This window comes from Psittacula echo (assembly GCF_963264785.1).
Source record: "Psittacula echo genome assembly, chromosome: Z".
NCBI classification, from domain to species: Eukaryota; Metazoa; Chordata; class Aves; order Psittaciformes; family Psittacidae; genus Psittacula; species Psittacula echo.
This window is the reverse complement of record NC_137742.1, coordinates 62,771,535-62,790,451: the sequence shown is the minus strand read 5'-3', so window position 1 is coordinate 62,790,451 and position 18,917 is coordinate 62,771,535. Positions and strand designations below refer to the sequence as shown.

At 44.6% G+C, this 18,917-nt stretch overlaps 2 protein-coding genes across 6 annotated transcripts in view; both read left to right on the top strand.

Moving 5' to 3' along the window:
* The window catches only part of TDRD7 (tudor domain containing 7), a 40,022-nt gene extending 32,157 nt beyond the window's left edge, over positions 1–7,865 (top strand). For 4 of the 5 annotated variants that reach the window (XM_080638696.1, XM_080638694.1, XM_080638695.1 and 1 more), the window contains 8 exons: positions 136–338; positions 485–619; positions 2,256–2,339; positions 2,499–2,633; positions 2,978–3,088; positions 4,191–4,681; positions 5,012–5,172; positions 7,393–7,865. In XM_080638696.1, coding sequence (XP_080494822.1) covers positions 136–338; positions 485–619; positions 2,256–2,339; positions 2,499–2,633; positions 2,978–3,088; positions 4,191–4,681; positions 5,012–5,172; positions 7,393–7,613 — 1,541 coding nt within the window. In that variant the 3' untranslated portion in view covers positions 7,614–7,865. The remainder of the gene's footprint in view (positions 1–135; positions 339–484; positions 620–2,255; positions 2,340–2,498; positions 2,634–2,977; positions 3,089–4,190; positions 4,682–5,011; positions 5,173–7,392) is intronic. The other variant, XM_080638697.1, reaches the window with a different exon arrangement.
* The window catches only part of TMOD1 (tropomodulin 1), a 41,100-nt gene continuing 27,232 nt past the window's right edge, over positions 5,050–18,917 (top strand). Inside the window, exon 1 of the mRNA XM_080638700.1 lies at positions 5,050–5,172. The gene's annotated coding sequence lies outside the window, so the exon portion shown is untranslated. The remainder of the gene's footprint in view (positions 5,173–18,917) is intronic.

Below are 18,917 nucleotides of genomic sequence, written 5' to 3'. Positions count from 1 at the left end.
AATACAAGTAATGGTGCAGTACAACTATCCTGTTACATCCTGATTCTTGGAAAGATTCCTGTTGCGAACACAGACCTGATCATTATTTTTCCTTTTGAATAAAGTGATACATAAAAAGTACTGTGTGTCTTACAGGACTGGAAGTCTTCTGTGATGATCCTGTCCTAGTGAAGGCTGTGGAATTGCAGACATGCTCCAAGATATTTGCTGTGGAAATACTGGAAAAGAGTGACGTTCCTCTTCTTGTACTCTATGACACTTCAGGAGAAGATGATATCAACATCAATGCTACTTGTCTGAAGTCATTGTATGACAAGTCTCTTGAGTTGCACCTACAGGTACCATTTTCCTGTTTCCTTCTAAATTCATTAAAAATCGTTGACTGGTAAGGTCTTGAACGGACAAAACACAGTACTCAGAAATTTGCTAAGTCTGTGTATGTGGTTTGCCCCCCAACTTTCTTGTCAAAATCTTACCATTGCAGGTAGATGCACTATATACACATGTCAGAGTAACCAGCGTTTTCTCTGACGGAAGCCTGTATTGCCAAGTGCCATCTAAAGGCATGTCTAGACTTTCTGAAATCTTGCAGAAACTGGAAGACTATTTCCGTTACAAGGTAGGTTCTATGGTGGGAGAAGTGGCGAAGTCATGTAGCCTTTCTTCAGAGTGTACCAGTAATTTTCATTGCACGTAAGTTGTACTGAGGTAGCAATGGACTATTCTAAAAGGATACAGATTCTCTCTATATTTTTTGGGAGGGCATCCGTCAGTTTAAAAAGTGTCTTTTGATAATTTCTTGTTCACAAGCTGTCTTTAAGGCTTGAGTAACTTTATGACTTCCCCTGAATACTTAGAACAATAACTATATGGCTCATAATGGGAAACTCCCAATGGAAACTGCATCAGATTGCTACAAAGCCTGTGGAGATCCTGCTATATTTTTTTCTGGAAGTTTTACTTAATGCGGTAGATTTAAGGCACATAAGCATCCTGTCCCACAGCACACTGTGCAAAGTGACAATAAAAGCAATGTAACCACGATCTGTCCTCTTTAGCCTGGCTTCCTTGGAAATTCAGTGGCTTTGATCTGATCTGTCGCATATCTTGTCCTTGTACCTTAGCTTTTGAATGTTCTGATTAATTTCAACTAGAACAGATGCATAGGAGTCATTTTTAAAAGTCTTAAGTTGCTTTAAGATAGGCATGCGGCAGAGAAGTATGACATTCTACCAGCCATTTACAGACGCATACAACAAACCTTAGTGGACTCAAGAGAATTTATGCAAAAGAGAAGAGAATCTGATTTGTTCAACATGCAGCTGAGCCATGAAACGCAGATCTTTAAAGGTCTGTTAGAACTGCTGCTTGTGAAACTACTCTGTCAAAGTGGTTTTAGGTATAGAAGTTGAGCTTTAGACCTGTTGTGGAACACACACCATCTGGAAATACTTTGTTGAACGTGCCTCAGTTATCAAGATAACAGTTTCAAGCAAGCTAAACACTTAAGGAGGGTGTATAGAGTTCTGGTTGTGTTAAACAACACAAAGGTAGGCAGCCAAGTAAGTATTTCAAAAGCTCAGTTTTTCTGGACAGGGTGTATGTTAGGCTCTATTAAAGAGAGATCTTGACTCAGAATCTTTAATATCAATCTCTCTATGAGGGTGAAAAAAGCAATCTTGACATTGCAGCTTATCATGAGGGTTTTTATTTTGCCTGAGAATTTAAGCAAAGTAAGGTATTCATGGGTCTTCATATGGAGTTTATTCATGTTTTGTGTAGTGTAACCATTCTCATGTTATTTAGGAACATTGTGGTGAATGTCACCTCCATAAGACTTTCATTTGAGTCGGTATTAAATTTGGTTTGTTAAATATCTCAACAAATGTGTTCTAGAATATAAGGTAGGAGTTTCTCCTGTTGTCTATCACAGCTCTGAACTGCTCTGCATTTTTGAAACACTGAAGTCATGGTCAGTAATTTTGTATTTTGTGTTTCCAAATGTGGCTTTTTTTCCCTGCCAGTTTATATTTTCTTAGTTTCTCAGTGTAAGACATGCTTGGAATGAAAACTTTACCGACTGGGGAAGCTTAAAACATGGTAAGAAATGCTTCTGAGGCTGGAAGGAGACTCTATATTTGAAACAATTTTTGCTTTACAGAACAGTTTATTCCATGTGTGGCTTTAGAAATGGTTAGTGGAATGTCAGGTAGTAATAGCTCCATGCTTTTTATCTTCTGTTTTTATATTTGCAGCAGGCATCTGAGTTTAATGTATCGCTGCCTTTCTGTGGCAAAATCTGCTTGTTTCCTTCTAAAGGAAAATGGGCACGTGTAGAGGTAAGAAGTATTCAAAGAACAGCTACAGTTTTCTCACATACAGGTGGCTCTTCTTTTCGTTCAGTTAAATCTGAACCCTTAGTTTCCATGAAACTTGCTATTGTGTATGTGTCCTTGTGTTTTTAGCCTCAAAATTATACTCTTGCTTTCTTCTTTCAGATAAGAATTATCCACACTAGACGGGCACTTGATGTGCAGTTCATGGATACTGGAACAGTTGCAACTGTAAAAGTATCAGAGCTTAGAGAAATACCACCACAATTCCTGAGAGAAGTAATTGCAATACCTCCTCAGGTATAAAGACATGATAAAGCTAACCTATGCTGGATCTCTTGGCAATGTTTGTAGTGCAGCTGCTTCAAGGTTTATGAAATTAAATTTTGTTTTGTTTAATAGCATTCAACATTGGGGTGTATTTAATTGTGCATCTTTGCCTGAAATAAATCATAATGTAGTCCTGTGTATCGACAGAGTGCTGTGTATGAGTAATGGTAATGGTTTTGCATGTTCCTCTGTCTCTTTATGTTTGTCATATATTATTGAATCTGTCAGAATTAATGAAGTTTTTGTGAAAAAAAAATGTGTGGACTAGTTTCCTATTACTAAATTATACTTTGTGTACTTAAATCTGTTCTTAGGCTTTAAAATGCTGCCTAGCAGATTTACCTCCTAACACTGGCATGTGGACTCCAGATGCTGTACTGTGGCTGAGAGACACTGTAATGAATTGTCCTGAATTTAGCATGAAGGTAAACAGTCAAAGTGCCTGTGTGACTTGAAATCCATAGGCATGTGGAAAGAGAATTGAAAGAACAACTCTAGAAGTTTAACCAGTTATCAAATTTAATTTTGTTATAGAGGTTAAAAAGTTTATAGCGGGCTCCTGGACATAAATTCTATACCAAGTCCTTTTCTTAGGACATTTGGAAGAAAATTTACTTGCTTAAGCCTGTTAAAAGCTTTTCTTTCCCCTCTTTTCACATTAGCCTTTCACATTTTGCTGTCCCAGTCCAAATATGCAGCTACAGTTATTTTGCCAGCTGGTAAGAAGGAAACACATTTGTTAATGTTTCACCACAGAAAAAGATACAACTGTTGAGTTAATCTTAAATTACTTTTATGCCTCCTGTGACATAGCTTTTTCTCCTTCTGGTCTTGGAAAGCAGGTTTTTTTTTTGTTTGCTTTTTTCTAATCCAGTGTGATTTAGTATATGCTATTGAATACATAGAATTCCTGAAATTATCCTTGAGATAAAATTGTTTCTGCTTGCAATGTATCCTATCCAGTTTAATTAACTGTAAACACTTTTCTGAAGGAAATCTGTTCCTAGCTACAGACTAAAGAAAGCTAATTTCCTCTTAAAAATCTGATTCTAGATACTGTCACAGCACTTTGAAAAAGTGTTTTGTAGCTCTCACTACCTTTTTCCTTGCTTTAACACTGGAGACAATGTAGTTAAAACATTGCTCCTCTAATCTGGGACTTAACAACTGTTTCATCTGGCTTTTCTAAACATACTCTTCCAAGATAGTTTGAGTTTGTTACTAATTTTTGCTTGATTAAATAATAGACAACAGTTGTATGGTTAAATTGTGGAAAGTTTTTATTCCTAGCTGGGAAAATCAACAAAATAATCTGTATAGCTGCAAATGCTCTTTTTAGCTGTTGTGAGTTGCTTACTATCCTACAGCTTCATTAACATACTTAAGACAACCTTGAAAATACTTCTGTGCATGTAGAATGCAATGAACTGTTGCCACTTTTCTGTTGAAGGCTTTAGTCTTCTGTACAAAATCAGAGATGCATTTAATAGTTATTAACTGGAAGTTAAACTGTATTTTGTTTTCCAGGTGGTTAAACAGGATGGTTCAAAGGGAATTGCACATGTTTACTTGTTTGCTCCGGAGGATTTCCCAGACGTGGATCATAGCATCAATCGACAGATCAAAAATGCAGATTTGTGGAGACATCAGAAAGATGTTTTCTTGAGTGTTACACCCAGTGGCACTAGCTCCCCAAAAGTGACAAGTGATGCTGTGTCAGCTCTACGGGTAACTAGTGGAAGGCTGGAGAAGAGTTTCTCAGATTCACCCAGAGAACCCAGTAGTGCAGTGTCCATGACTGATATGCCCCCACCTCTACCTTTGTTAAAGACTGGTGAGCTCATGGATGTCTATGTCTCAGTGGCCTGCCATCCAGGTCACTTTATTATCCAGCCTTGGAAGGAACTACATAATCTGGAAGCCCTAATGGAAGAAATGCTCTTGTACTACAGCCGGGCAGAAGAGAAACCTGTGAACATTGAAAAAAACAAGCTGTATGCAGCTAAGATTGAAAATCAGTAAGTAGATACTTACATTAAAAACAAAATCTTTGAAGGAAAGCTTACCTCTGCTAAGCTACACAAGCCTAGCTCTGCTTTGTCCACACTGTTAACAAGATGACCGATGTTCAGTGATACCTGAGGGATTATGGGAGTAAATGAGGTTGCAGTCTCTTCCATGCTTCCAGATTTTAACTGGAAGGGTTGACTTTGATTCAGATTATACCAGATCTGGGAAGCCTCAGACATATTGGTTAAGATCTTTTGGTCATGTATTATTTTTTCTGGTGCCTTGATAGTGTGTGAATATGAATTCAAATTGTCTGTTCTTGTTCTCCCCCCTTTTAGATGGTACAGGATCGTAATAAAAGGAATTCTTAGGAATGGGTTTTTGTCAGTGTATGAGCTGGACTATGGTAAACTTGAGTTTGTCAGCATAGAGAAAGTACGACCACTTGTGGATACATTCAGAAAGCTACCTTTCCAAGCTATAACAGCTCAGCTTGCAGGTAAGTAGTAAGCATTGACAATTATTTTTTTTTATTAAAGTCTTACATCAGTGGGGATACCGAATGAACAGAAATGTTCACGTGGACAAAGCCAAAGGTTAGTGATGCAACTGGGTTTTTTTGCTGAAGTAAGAATGTACCTGCTTTCAAAAACATGCTTAACAAATTCATGTTTGTCATTAAAGTAGCTCTACTTTTCTTCTTGACATGTGTGGTGATGATAGTTTTACTACTTGCTTATTTAAATGCAGCAGTTTTAGTTACCATGTATAAAACTGAAGATTTCTTAAACAGCAGCTGCTTTTCATTGTCATAAATACCACTTAATGTGTGTGATGTCTAATGTGCAAAGGACACAGGGACATCAAAACTAAATGGTTTTTGGATCCTTAAACATAACCTATTACAAAGTGTGAAAGTTATGATACACCTATAGATAAGAACTTAGGTTCTTATTGTCTTAATCTACATAAATTTAGGAACAAGATGCTGAGTTTCTGGAGAAGTTTTTCCTATATATCTTGCCCCTGTTGTAATTCACTGTTTTCCAGTGCATATTTGGAATCCAAAGTTGCCCAAAATATGTTGGTGTTCTCAAACAAACAAGCAAAAAGTTCCACATGGGGGTGAGGGTCTTCAACAGACTTAAGTGAGATTAATTTCCTTGAGAATGTAGGGCACAGAGAGTGTGCAGACATCTGATAGAATTAAAAAACCAAAACTTGATCTCTGCTTGATTTCCTTTCTTTCTTTTTCCAAATTTTTCTCTCATTTCTGCATTGCTTTCAGTTGTATTTCAGAATGTCTCTCATTGCTGCTTTCTGCCACTGTTTGGTCAGCACTAGTTTAGTCTTCAGTTACAGAATAAGCTTGCCTGAAGTGATAGGCCACAGAGCTGATGCTCTGATCTAGGTTCTTTTCTGTGGATCTGCTCTCCTGCATAGCCTTTGGTGTGACCTTGGGGGGTTTTTAAACTAGTGATGATGGATGTGTTACCAACAGGCTGGGGTCGTAGGAATGCATTGCTGAAATGAAGCTGATTTCTAGCTATATCTGTCTACTGAGGTAGTACAGGATCCAGCTGAGCAAGCCTGCAGGTCATCCAGTTTACCTGCTTCACAGAATTCCAGGTAGCTAGTTAAGTTGGCCTCTGAGCTACTTCATATTATCAAAGCACGCCAGCTAAGTCTGTAAGACTGGTAACTATTATCTTGCTATTCTTCCACTTTTTTCTCTTTTTTTTTTTTTTTTTTCATGTCTGCTACTTCTCAGTCTCTGGTCAGTTTCCTTGTAAAATACCATATGCTTCTTCACCAGCCTCTTCCAGCACTAATTACACTTACTTAACTGTTGACTTCTCATTCCTCCTGTGACCTGCAAGGAGCTCTGTTCCTGTGTTGTCCTGTCCTATCAGCTGCAAGCTGCTGCTAACAGTAAAAGCAAAGTGGTGTCACTTTGCTATTTTGCCTGTTTTATCCTTAAGTTAATGCTTGGGTATCCATGCACAATATTTGAGCGCCTTTGTGTCTAGATGCTGCACACCAGCAGTGGTCTGGGTAGACTGAATTTCATGTCTGCAGGAGCCACTTCTTTCATGGTAGATTTCAGCCCTATTAAAAAACCTGTTTGGGTTCTAACATTACATTCCTCAGCAGAACTGACCGTGTGAAATACTGCTTTAAAAAAAATAGCAGCATTTGTGAGGCATTTAGGTGGCATTTCTCTTTGTTTCTGCTCTCTTCAGATCTAGTTTGGGACTTTATGGTTTGGCAGATGTTTTTGTACCTGATGCTTTGAGATAAAGAAAACTTCATCTAAAGCAAGGCTAACAGAACAAATAATTTCAACACTCTCAGGCAGAAGTCAAATTGTTTGTTTTGAAAGGACCTTTAGTTTCCTTTGTGTCCTATTTCCTGATATGCCTTGATCGTGAATGACAGCTGATATACGTTGGATTACTCAGTGCATCAGTTCATTTGCCTTTCACTTCTGCAAACCTGTCCATATCTTCAAACTTCAAGAAAAAATTCTAGTCTGTGTAATAGATCAACTTGTTTGTGCGGGAGATGAGTGAGCTTGTGTTTCTTTTTTGGAGCTAAGCTGCATTTTGTAGCACTTGAACACCTGTTTTCTCAAGTATTTAAACTCCCTCCACTTACTTATAATCGTTCAGATTGGTCCGGTTCATAAACAGTCTCTTTTGCTTTATGTTTGTCTTAGGAGTGAAAAGCCAGCAGTGGTCAGAAGAGGCATCAATAGTGTTTCGGAATCTTGTAGAGAAGAAACCCTTGGTGGCACAAATACAGGCAGTTAACGAAAGCACTAACTCTTGGGATCGAAAGATAGTGACTTTTCTCGTGGACACATCTCTTCCAGATACTGATATTTGGATTCATGATTTTGTGTCTGAAAGTCTTGTGGAATTTTCGAAGGATGATTAATCATCACTTCTGAAATGTAGCAGCTCAGATTCTTTAGCAATAAAATAAATAACAGGCTTTGAAGAGAAGTATAACTATTGTATGGCCTTGAAGACATGAAGGTGATGAAAATTAAAAATCTGTGTTCTGTGAAAAGGGTTTAACAAGTTTAGGTTCTGTTGACTTCAGCTGACTTTCTGACAATTTGCACTTTGTTTACCATTGTAACGCTAGAATGTTTGGGTGAAAATATTAAAGAGTTATTTATCAATAAAATAATGTTGACTTTTGTTCTTGTGAACTTTCCCTAAATGGGGGGAGAGAGACTTTTTTTATCTCATAGCTATTACTTAGAGCCATTACTCGAGTAATTACAGGGTACTCCTCCCTTTAACTAGCTTTTTTATTACTTGGCAAACATGGAAGCAGTTCTTGGTATTTCTAAATTTAGTGTCAGAGGCATGCATTATTGGTGTATTTCTCACCCTTCCTTAACTTTTCATAAGAGCTGAACAGTTGAAAGTGTCTTGTTTGCTAGACCACATTAGTGGGGCTTAACTTCCACAGAAGGGTATGCAACTTTGTGTGTTTACTAATCTGCTTGTTGTTCTTTAGCAATGATGCCACTTTTCTGAATTCTTCGCTTCCTTCCTCACGCCACTCCCCCAACCAGGTGCTAAATTAAGGCATTCCTTTCCTTCTTTTTTGATAGCTCATTTTCATGTATGCTTCTGAGAAAACTTTCCAGGACCATTGCTCCCTGGAGACAGGAGCAAGCAATGTCCGTTAACCATGTGGATCGGTGCTTAAAGTGCTCTGAACATGGTATTTTCAGCCTACTTTAGAGCCTGCTTTATTTTTGGCCTTAGAAAAGTTTAGAGGAGGTGTAGACATGATTATGTTTCATAGTCTGCTGCCTAGATTTGAGTTTGTTTGCCATAGTCCCTTAAAATTGTTAGAGTATTAAAGGTTTACACAGTGAATGCCAGCAGAAGGAATTTTTCTTCACATCTATATGATCATAGCTATATGATCTTTCCAGGAATACATAAGCTGAGCTAAGAAATTCTGCTGGCATGCTGTCTGCATGGGTAAAGGGGGCTAGGTAGAAAGGGAACCATGACTGGAAGGTGCAGACCATATGTAACATTAGAATGAGAGAAATTCATGCAAATACTCTGAGTAAACAAGCTGTGTAAGCACGGAAGACTTAGATTCGCACCCTCATGGACTAATTCTGATGTAGTTCTGGAGACGCTCTGAGGTCATCAGCAAGGAGTCCTTCTGGAAGCCTGGCAGGTGTCTCTCTGCCTGGACTGTACGCAGGATATAGCAGACAGAGCCCTTGTGAATATACCAGTCGGTGATAAACTAAGAACGGCTAATCTAAAGGAATTTGCTGGTTAACGTGGTCCTGTCCACATTTAAGTATGCTGAGGTGAGACATTCAAATGTACTTTTTGAGAGAGAAGTTACATTAATGCCCAAAATTTTTTCCAATTTAATAAATTTCTCCTTCCTCAGCAGCCAGTGCAGAGAAGGTGAAGAATGAAGGTGAAGGAGTCAATGTGATGACAAACTGCTGTACTGTAGGATAAATTTCCATGCAGAAGCTTTCCTTCTGTGTAGGACTGCTTCAGAGCCTGAAGATCTGAATAGTGCAGGCCATTAGGATGAAGTAATCTGGAAACGGAGCAGGCTTTGGGACCCTACACCTCCAGTGTTAGGGAAAAGACCCTCGCAGATGCTCAGGGTGCTTTTTGAGCTTGTCTGCTCCTTTTGAAGTATGACTCACCCTCCCCTTGGTTGTCCGTGGCTGCTCCAGAGTCTAAAAAGCCCCACTGAGAAGCAAAGACAATGTTCATACAGTCTCAGGCATTTGCACAGCTCAGTACTGGAGTTCACGTAGGCAGCTTTGTGTGGGGGTAAAACAGTGCACCATCTCCATGTGATGAGTCATTTTCTGCACGCATTGAGCATACATCCAACCCAAAGTTAGTAACACAAGGCTGCGTTCAGTTGACATGCTGTATCCAGAGGCTGCATTGTCTCCCTGTCCTCACACCCACTACCCCCTACCGCCCCTGTCCTAGCTAGCTCCATTACTAGTGCATTACACTACAGGTGCTGTGCTGCTAGTTACTGATTGTCCTGGTTCAAGCTAGGATATTGTTAACTGTTTCAGCCAAAACCAGCACATTTAGCTACTGTCTCCTTACACCCTCTGGGATTTTAGTTGCAGAGCTATGCTTTTACAGTGGCTTTTAATGTTAGTTTGTTAGCTGGCTGACCAGCCTGTAAGTTTTTGATAGATTGTTACCTGCTAGGGCTGTTTGAGTATATTTTGTGCTCTGGCTTTGAAAAACGTGCAGAAAGTGTTGGCTGCACACCAGTATTGAACACTTTGAGTTTGCTGAGGTTCATGATCCATGAAGTAGTTAGTATAATTAGCAGTGCTAGGAGGCATTAGACCTGCCTGCTCTGTGCAAGTTGTGAATTCACACAGAATGCTGTGTGGTTATTAACTTCAGTTTTAATGTATTTGGAGTTGGTTGTGAATGGTTTCTCTGCTGTCATGAATGCATGGCACCTCACCAGGGGTGCTGCCAGTGTCTGAGTTACGGCTTCATGTGATCTTTCCATTTCAACAGCTGTTAGAAAGGCCTCCCCAGGAACCCTGCATGCAGTTCCGGGTGCTGTCATACAAGAAAGATACGGATTAATTTTAGAGAGTCCAAATGAAAGCAAGAACAATGAAATTCTAGAAAACCTGGCTTAAATTAAATGATTCTGGGTAGGAGAAGGCTAAGGAGGGGAACGCTTTCAAAAGTTTTCACTGATAGAGAATCTGGGTCTGTATGTAAGGAAAACAGGACACCTAAGGGTTTGAGTTACCTGGAAATTCACTGGAACTCCAGTTTCATGATAAATGCCAAAACCAGGTAGGATGTATCTGCAGAAACCCACCTAATCCTCCCTTGGATGTGGAGATGGAATGTGTAATTCTTGGAACCCCATCCAAGATAGGAGAAGGCAGCATTGTTAGATGTGTCTTGTGGATCACTGTGAATTTTATGAACTGCAAAATGAGCATTTGTTACCTAGGGGAAACAGACAACACTGACATAGTTGAAAAAACTAAGCGGATCTCTTACATTCCCAAGGCTGTGAACAACAGACTCTTTCAAACCATCTCTTCTCTGTTTATTCTGTCTCAGCTGTATTTGTTACGCTTACAAAGTTCAAGTTTACCTGTTTTAATCCCCAGTGTTTTTATGCCGCATCGTTTTGAAGAACTTTGTCAGAGAACACAGAATCACAGAATTGTTGTGGTTGGAAGGGACCTCTGGAGAAATGCAAGAATGCTCTTTTCCATCCCAAAACGAGTTCCTATCTCCAACATTTCCACTCCTGGACTACTCTTTTCCCATTTTGGTAGACTTTAGTTGCAAAGCTCTCTTGTATGTGTGTCCTCTGTTCTCACAGTTGCTGTGCATCAGGCAAAACTTCGAGAGCCTAGATTCTCATGTAGTGATTGTGTTAGACAAGGGAAGTCAAAAAGAATCATGCAATAAAACCCCCTTACTTTAAATGTTCATAATGCCTGAAAGCTTCCTTCTGTGTTCGTTTGTTCATTGTGGGTATTTTTGGACTGGAAGTCTTGAACAGAAGTTGTCCTGCTCTGTGAGGTTAGAACTTGGCATGGGCAGGTAGAGGCTTCTGACCTGAGCGCTCATGTTTCCAGTGTGCCGAGCTGATGCACTCTCAAAGGCGTCTTGAGAGCTGTTTTGAAGAGAGGCTTAGGTGTAGTTGGAGTTAGCAATACTAAGTGTCTTGTGAACAGTGCTGCGAGGTATGTTACTTGCAGCATTCATAACTACCATGTGTTATGGTAGGCAGCTAGAAAAGAAGCATCACTGATACTTACACTGAAAACGAATGTGCTGAGAAGCTGGGTTAATGTCTTGCCTGATGGAGACAGGCTCAGTGCATCCTAAGGGGAGTGCAGCACTCACCTTGGATGAGACTGTGGTGCCCCCAAAGCTAGACCTGATCAGCAGACAGATGGGATAAAAATGAAGTGTCTTGTGCATATCTCAGGGAGCAATGCCAACATGGGCACGTAGGGAAGCTTGGTGGTGCTGGTGGAACCCTTCTAGAGCTGGTCACAGCTTCCACACGCTTAAGAAAGACAGTTAGCAAGCAGGTAGTGTAGATAGTGGCATCTGGGTTTGTCTGATCTGGTATCCATCAGGCTTCTTCAGCCTTAAAAGACTTAGACATTTGTGCCAGTCAGTGGGTGAACTAGGTGGCTCCAGGTGCCCTTTTCACTCCTGCTAGAAGCTGGGATGATGCCAGTGTCCAGGGCCGTAATCCTGCTCGTATCTGCCAGGCATGCACAGAATCCGGTGCTCAGCAGTGTCCCCATTTGTATCCTTCATTTGACCCAGCCGTGAGTGGTATTTCCAGGGTTAACCACATAATGTTCTCCAAACACCACGGACAAGGAATGTCAGTGCCAGGCAGGTCAGGGGTATGACAAGCTGTGGAAAAAAAGCCAGGTACCATCTCACGGAGACTGGGGCCATTTCAGATGAAGGGCATTACTGGGCCTGCAAAGTGAGAAGTGTTCATGTGGGCTGACAGACCTGGGGCCCTCTCTGCTATTGGTGTGTGGCTGCTGATGGAGAACAGGCAGCAGAGAGAAGGAGAAGCTTGGGATTGACACTTTATGGGGGAGTTATTAAAACAGATTACAGGACAAATCCAGGAGGGTTTATGGTGACTCAAAGGTGAGAGGGGGACAGGAGATTTAGCAGCAACAGTTAAAACTGTTAACTGTTAAAACCGTTGACACCATGAGGTTGAAAGGCTGATGGCAGGCTTGGAGTTGCCCTAGGGTGTGGCTGTCACTGGATGTATGGGGCAAATTGATAGGGAATAAAGTAAGATGTGGAATTAGCAGGTGCATTGATACAGATGGCATCTGTGGGCAAGGAACTTTTTATAAAGTGCCCATGCAGCTTCAGTGCCCCAGCAGCGCGGGTGGCTGGGCTTGGTGCGGCTGAGTCCCGAGACCCCAGTGGTGCGAGGAAGGAGCCTCGGGGTGCTCGCAGCGGCCTGTGTCCCCACGAACCGAGGCGCGCACGCCTTAAGGCGCTTGGCCGGGGTACCTGGCTCTGCGCTCTGAAGGAAGCTGCTGCGGGACAAGGGGCAGGCTGCGGCGTTAGCACCGTTAGCAGCAGGGCAGACCCTCTGGAGGATAACGGTGCCTGCGCCGTGCGGAGTCGTCTGCGCGCACCGCGCCCTGCGCCGGTCCCTCCGAGCGCGCTGTGCAGGCGCGGGGTCAGCACCCGCGGCGGGGGCCGAGACGGGCACAGCTGTTGGCGGTCGGGAGGGGCGGCGGGGCCGGGCCCCGCTGAGTGACGGCCGGGACGGGGCTGGGGCAGCGGCCGGCCCCCCGCCCCCCGCAGCGGCGCAGCCGGCGCGGGCAGGACGCGCCGCCCGGGCTCGGCTCGGCTCGGCTCGGCTCACGGGTGCGGTAAGCGGGCGGAGGGGTGGCGGGCCCGGCCCGGCCCTTATCTGGGCACAATTATTTGGCCGGCACCGGGCTGCACCGGCTCGACATAAATAGCGGCCGCCTCCGCGCTGCGAGCGACCGGCAGCGCGCACGGTGCCCGGCTGCCCTGCCTGCCTGTCCGTCTAGCTATGTATCTGTCTGTCTGCCTGCCGGGTGGCCGTGCCTGCAGGGTCTGGGCGCCGCGCTGCGCCGGCATGCGCGGAGCCGCCAGTGCGGTTGTGCCCCGGTGCAGCCGCTGGCACCCCAGCGGGACGCGATCACTTGTATCCGCGGCCGAGCAGCGCCGGGAGGTGCGCGACGGCCCGGAGCGTGTTGCTGAGGGCGCCGATAGTTGCATTTTGTTGCTGTTGCGTTTGTAACCCTGTGAGCCCTGGTGGGAAGTAGTTCTCCAGGGCATGGATCAGTAGAAAGCTGTGCTGCTTTTGCACGGGAAAAGTGGAAATTAGCGGGGAGGGGGCAAGATTCCTTCAGTCCTTCCGGCGTGTTTTGCATGGGTCGGGCTCTGTCTATCTTGCGTTAGTCACTGACTTGCTTTGGAAGGTGCTGCCTATCTCAAAGATAACTTTCCTTCACTCTGCTGGACGCAGTCTCTGCCCCCACTCGCGAGCCATCCTGATGTACTCATCTGCTGGCTTCTGCTTCTGAAGCCTATCCGGCATGATTTGTGAGGCAGAATCCATTGCCCACTGCCCCCTGCCCCCTGCTCTGGACCCCTAAGGAGAGGTCCTGTCCTTGTTGCTTTATATCTTTTCTTGAGAATTGGGCTTTGAGCCAGAAAGGTGCTCAGACACGTGACTGCAGCTATTTTTAGGCCTCTATAAAATCCCTTCTTAGTGTGTGACTCGGCAGCTCACGTGGGAATGAATTCTTCACTTCTCATCAAAGAGACAAGACCTGCGCCAAGAGGTGGCACCTTCTGTCAGTCTGTCTGATAGAGGGAAAAATAGTGAACAACCTTCTGAGCAAGCCAGCCCTGCTTCAGGTTATGGTAGTGAGCCCTTCCTCTTTTGTCTGCTTGGAAGGACGAGCTGGCACACAACATTAAAGCCAAGCACTGTCTCGCCAGCACCGTGGTGCCCAGAGCCGAATGCCTTTAGCAGTGGTGTAGAAGAGCCTGCGCTGTTGGCTCTTGCACACTTTCTACCTGTTAGTTCCCTAGCGTACATGTGTTTGGGCATTCTGACAGGCATGCTGTGTTGTATGCTCACTGTTGCTCATTTCAAGGTCTCTGTTTTCCTCCTGTCAGGGATCTCTTTTTTTACTGCTGCTACTTTTCCCCTTTCAGGATTGCTTTGTTTTGCAGCCTGTCTCATCTTGTTCTCTTCTCCACGTTTCTCAGCTGTGATAGTAGAGTCTGCTGGCTTTTCTCCAGATATCGTTTTTGCACAATATTAGGCATATATTGCTGCCTCCACTCCTGCTCGTTGATTTGGGAGGATCCAACAGATGTGGAGATAGCCTGGTCTGTCTCGTTACTGATTTCCTTTGCTCATGTTTTACTTTCATTCACCATAAGGATAGTTTGATTTACCTTTTCAGGAGATCCTGAATGATCCCTTTGTAAGAAGCATCTGTCCCCTGTTGCTTGGTGTGTAACTACATCCCGCAGAGCGATGTGCTGCTGAACGTGATGTTTGCAGATGAATTGTTTTTACTTTCCTGTTTGCTGCTTCACTGTTTTCCAAGCATGTGGAGTTGTTGTGAAAGCCCAGTGCAGCCCAAGGCTGGGATCTGCTTTCTGACTTTTTTCCTCTGTAGTTGATGACCACTTGTGAATTGTGAGCGAGGAAGACTCTGCCTTCACCTCTCTATTCCAGGAGGGGCCTTGTAGTCAAAGTTTACTTTGACTCTTGGTAGAAACAGGAGATAAAGATTGTGTTCCATAGCTCCGTGTTCCTAAGCCGCCACATGTGTTGTGTCACAGAACCGCATCACTGCTGGTGGCTCAGTGGTTCTCAGTCCATCCGCGGCTCACGGTAGATCTCTCCTCACCCATGGAGGTTGTGGCTTCATATGGCCTATGTTTAGAAACCTACAGAGGTGGAAACCCCCACTTCCCCAGTGCCCCGTCTCAGAGCTGCATTGCCCTCCTGGGAGGGAGTTCTTCCTACTTGTTGATGGTGAATGAGATAAACACATATCAGAGGCTGTCCTGGGTCGGACCAAAGTGGGTCCAGTCCAGGATACTCTCTGGCTGGCAGAAGTGGGTAGCAGATGTGCTGGGAGAAGTGTGGAAAAGCAGGAACGCCTTCCCAGAGCTCTTCCCCAAATCAGCAGTGGCTGTTTATTACCTCTCATAGCTGGAGGTGGTGTCTTTGTTTCTTCAAGCCTTGGAGGGCTGAGTAAGGGTCCCACCTCTGTTAAATGTCTCATTCAGATTTGGTGCTTAGTGTACACCACATGCACATTGCTGCTGGAATGGTACTTGTTTTGTTCCAGCGTTCATTAAGCGTCAACGTATCTAGGGCTTATTAGTGGCACCTTGAGGGAGCATTTTGCTTTCAATTCCCCCGCCTCAGCTGCACTAGCAGTAAGGTGGGATCAGGAATATGCAGATGTAAGTGTGTTACTAACAGCTCATTGTGCTTTGCTTCGGGCTGTCTGACAGGGCCTTTGATTTACAGGACATTGCCATTGCCTGTGGAAGTGTCCAAGTGCCTGCTCAGTGCAAGACAGAAGCCTTTCTGCTCCTGTGTTCACGTGGCATCCTTAGGTTCAGCTGCTCTCTTCAGCTGGAGTGTGCCAAAGGGGCAGGAGTCCATCTGAGGAGTAACAGAAGTTCAGGCAAGGAACCCAAGGATCCCTTTTCAGAGAAGGCTGGCTGTGAAATTTCCAAGTGGAAGGGATCAGTTACAGAGCAGGAACTGGTGTCACTAATGACTCAAATGTACCCACACGCCTTTCATAGGGATTAGTAGTTAACCGAATAAGTACACGCCAGGTGCATCAGAGAACCTCACCCCGAAGAGGAGAACCCGTAACTGTGTTTACAAGTGTGTGCCTTAAAAGTATGCACGCGTTTCTATACGGAAGGTGCAGCTGGGATGGCTTGTGTTTGTGCTTGGGCAGGGTTTGATGCCGTTATGTGTGGCCTGCTCACTAGACAACCAGGTGATTTTCTGGATGGCCCTGATAAGAAAGACCATGTGGTAAGAGTAGCATTGAGTTTTGTGACTTGCAGGCTGCAGGAGTGTTGAGGAGAGGAGGGCCAGGAGAGTGCAACCAGTGTTAAGACTTCCCACGGCACCAGAGAGTGAAGGGAGAGGTCACAGAATCATTAGGGTTGGAAGGGACCTCTGGAGATCATTTAAGTCCAATCCCCACCAAGGCAGTGCCAGGCCACTTTGGTCAAGCACAGGGAGCTTTCCCTACTGCATGCATGACCTCGAAGAACGATCTATTTGCTGTGGGACTGCCAAGTACAAGGATGGGAATGTCCACACTGGCATGGGAATGAAGCTGCAGCATCAGTAAGTGTTGTCTACAGCATATTGATCTTCACTGTTTTAGGCTTCTGGGTGGTGACAGTGACTCCAGATAGCGTTACGTGTTTTGCGTGCCTGACACGTCATCTAGAGAGGCAGAAGTCACAGTGTGCTTTGATACATCCAAGATGTCTCCTTTGAGACGTTTCTTTTCAAATGGAAATTCCACTGTGTCTTAGGTTGCTGGTTGTGAGGTTTTTAACAAAACAGAGGAAATCCAGATCTTCCTTGGAAAAGTCCTGAGTTCCTGAAGGAACAGCGGATTCCCTGTTAGAATTCATTAGACAGGAGCCTCTTGCAAGGAGCTGAGATGGCCTCAGTCTTTCTAGTTGATGGCTGGCTTGCCTGGCACAATGAGGGTGAGTGCTGAGCTCTGTTTTCTGCATCTGATGTCAGAGCTTCTCATTGTTTGGAGCATTCTTTTCTCTGTCCACTCTTCTCATCCAGGGCATGAATGTGCTGGCACTCCCCAGCTCTGGAGAGGAAAGGCTAAGGGACAAAGGTACGCCTGATGGGCACTGCTTGCTGAGCAGGGGATGGGGATATCAGCCACCTCCTGTGCTCTGTTGTATTGATGCTTGTCTATTCTGCAAGCTGCACAAGGGCTTCTCAGTGTGAGAAAACTGCAGAGCAAGGTACTATCATGGTCTGGAGGTTGAGCGACTCACTCTCATGCTGCAAAAGCAAGGGGCTTAGCCAAGGTGACCTTCAACCGTGCCTGAGCTCATGATGGTTTAACAACAGTTTGCTTCAGGGGAAGGCAGTTAAACCCCCTTGTGTTGGACTAGAATCAGCAGTGAGGACTTTGCTTCAGTTGGGTAAGTGAAGTGAGTGTGGAAACCAAGCGTTTGAGAAATGCAGGGGATCAGGTTGGAGCCAGTTCCCATCCTGGGAAATCACCTCTGGGCATTCAGAGGAGGAGCCTGCCAGTTGAACAGACCTGTGCATTCTTCTGGGACCACATCACAGAAGGTTTAGATGGGCAAGGGACCTCTGGAAGTTTGTGGTCCAGTGCTTTCCTCTGAGCAGGAGGAGAACCTGACCCAGCCCCACAGCTAGGTTGGGTTGCCCGGTGCCTTGCCCAGTTGAGCATCAAATACGAAGGATGGAGATTCCACCACCTCTGTGGTACCTGTACCAGGGTCACACCACTCCCGCAGAAGGCAGTTTTCCTCTTGCCGCAGCTCGCTCCCATTGCCCATTCCCCTCCCCGGTGCACCTCTGAGGAAAGCCTGGTTCTGTCTTCTCTCAAAATCCTTTCCCTTTAGGCGGTGGATGACTGCAATTACATCCCACTGCATCCTTCTTCAGGCTGAAGAAGTCCAGTTGCCTCCATTTCTCCTTGCAACTTCTGTGTCTCTTCTTCCTTGCCCATCCTGACAGCCCTGCACTGGAGCCTCTTCAGCTTTATCAAGACCTGTCTTCTTCTGGAGGGCATTAAGCTGGACTTCAGTGGTGCTAATCAGAGGGGCATGCCCTATGTGAACCTCCTGGCTATATGCTTTCTAGTTCAGCTTGGACTGCAAATCCAGTGCAGAGTCTGTAGGATGTCTCTTGTAGCTTTAACAAGACATTTCAACATCTCGTACGTTCAAGGTGGTGATGTAGGGTGCAAGCTTGACACTTCAGCCTGGTCTGTGTTTATGGCTTGTTAAAAAGACTGTTTCCCCTCTGGCTGACAAAATGAGATCAGCCTAACAAATAATCTACAAAAAATGAGCAGGAGACCATTCCCTTAAAAGGGCTGTGTTTAGGTATCTATCTTCCTTTTATTTCTCCATGCCGAAGACTCGACATTTAGCGAGAGCAAAGTGTGTTCATTTGCAGTGGGGTAAACTTCTGAATGCCTGTACTGCAGGTATGGGGCACATGGTTACCTGCGAGGCTGCTGCTGGGCTCTGGTTGTGTCTTCAGAGAAGGGACCATTGGCTCCAGTGTGATGCTTGTGCCTGTGTGCTGGGAGGGGAGCATTCCTGTACCAGCACACCTGCGTTCGCTTCCCCTGTGACCAGGGGAGCTAGTGGTAAGAAGCACTTAGCAGTTAAGCCTTTGGATGTGTAAGGCTGTGTGATGACACCGGGGACAGATTTAGCTCTTCCTGTACCCTGCTCTGGTTTCCTACTGGGTTTTGCAGAATTGGCGTAGACTCACATGTTTAGATATGGTCGCAGAAGGAGCCAATGTGCAGCTTTCCCTCTGTTGTGATTGGATCTGGCTGTAGTTTGTTGTTCCCTTCTTGGAACTCCTGAGAGCTGGGGA